Source organism: Mandrillus leucophaeus, unplaced genomic scaffold, assembly GCF_000951045.1.
Source record: "Mandrillus leucophaeus isolate KB7577 unplaced genomic scaffold, Mleu.le_1.0 Scaffold435, whole genome shotgun sequence".
Taxonomy (NCBI): domain Eukaryota; kingdom Metazoa; phylum Chordata; class Mammalia; order Primates; family Cercopithecidae; genus Mandrillus; species Mandrillus leucophaeus.
The window spans coordinates 143,517-144,944 of NW_012104643.1; the positions used below are offsets into that span (position 1 = coordinate 143,517).

General features: G+C 58.7%; 1 protein-coding gene across 1 annotated transcript in view; it reads right to left on the reverse strand.

Annotated features, from left to right (window-relative positions):
* Positions 1–1,271: 1,271 nt before the first annotated feature.
* CDHR5 (cadherin-related family member 5) overlaps positions 1,272–1,428 on the reverse strand; it is an 8,118-nt gene continuing 7,961 nt past the window's right edge. The window contains exon 15 of the mRNA XM_011993861.1: positions 1,272–1,313. Coding sequence (XP_011849251.1) covers positions 1,272–1,313 — 42 coding nt within the window. The remainder of the gene's footprint in view (positions 1,314–1,428) is intronic.

The window sequence follows — 1,428 nt, forward strand, 5'->3', positions numbered from 1 at the left end:
ACTGCAAGCTCCGCCTCCCGGGTTCACGCCATTCTCCTGCCTCAGCCTCCCGAGTAGCTGGGACTACAGGCGCCCGCCACCTCGCCCGACTAATTTTTTGTATTTTTAGTAGAGACGGGGTTTCACCGTGTTAGCCAGGATGGTCTTGATCTAACCTCGTGATCCGCCCGCCTCGGCCGATCACTTGAGGTCAGGAGTTCGAGACCAGCCTGGCAAACGTGGCGAAACCCAGTCTCTACTAAAAATACAAAAATCAGCCGGGCGTGGTGGCGCAGGCCTGTAGTCCCAGGTACTTGGGAGGCTGAGGCGGGAGAATCACTTGAGCCCAGGAGGTTGAGGCTGCAGTGAGCTGAGATGGAGCCACTCCACTCCAGCCCAGGGGACAGCGCATGACTGAGTCTCAAAAAAGGGAAGTGGGTAAGGGGAGGTGGATGTGCCTCTAAAAAGGGGCAGCTGCACCGTTTGGGTTCCTTTTTTTGAGATGGAGTTTCGCTTTTGTTGCCCAGGCTGGAGTGCAGTGGCACAATCTTGGCCCACCACAACCTCCGCCTCATGGGTTCAAGTGATTCTCCTGTCTCAGGCTCCCGAGTAGCTGGGATTACAGGCATGAGCCACCATGCCCGGCTAATTTTGTATTTTTAGTAGAGACGGGGTTTCTCTAAGTTGGTCAAGCTAGTCTTGAACTCCTGACCTCAGCTGATCCACCCGCCTTGGCCTCCCAAAGTGCTGGGATTACAGGTGGGAGCCACCATGCGGCCCCCTTTGGGTTCTTTAGATTGTTCAGACAAGAATATCAGACGCTCTCGCAATTAAAACATTTGGAAAGGAATTAATAGTGTCTTTTCATCAGGGACAGTGCTGACGACCCACAAGGGACCCCTTGGTGGTTCTGGGCATGGGTGGCCAGCCTGGGCTCTGGCCTTGGGAGAAGCGACCGGGAGGTGTCTCTCACCCCTAGGCCTCCTGGTCCGGCTCCTGCTCAGGCCACACGCGCGCACCGACCCCCGCGTGCCTCAGTCCAGGCCTCTGGGTGGGTGTTTAATGCTGCGCCCCAACCCAACCATGTAGATTTCAGAAGGGGACTAGGACCCCCGGCCCGGCAGATGTTTGAGACTACTGGCTTCCAAGCGCATCGTCTTGGGGATTTGCGTTGGCTCTTCAGCCTCCCCAGGCAATCTCTGTGTAGGGTCGGGAGTGGTAGGTCTGAGTTCAGCGGGTGCCTGAGATCCCCAGTGCAGACTGGGGGAGGGGAGTGCCCTTTCCGGCTGTGGTTAGAGCAGGAGAGGAACTTCGCGGGCCAGCTGGCGCGGAGCCTCGGGAAGACAGCGGGCACAGCAGGTGGTTTACGGGAAGCGTTGCAGCCTTCGGGTGGGGACAGCGCGGCCGGACCCGCCACCCCCGTCTGCACACCCGGGCTCGAGCGCCGAG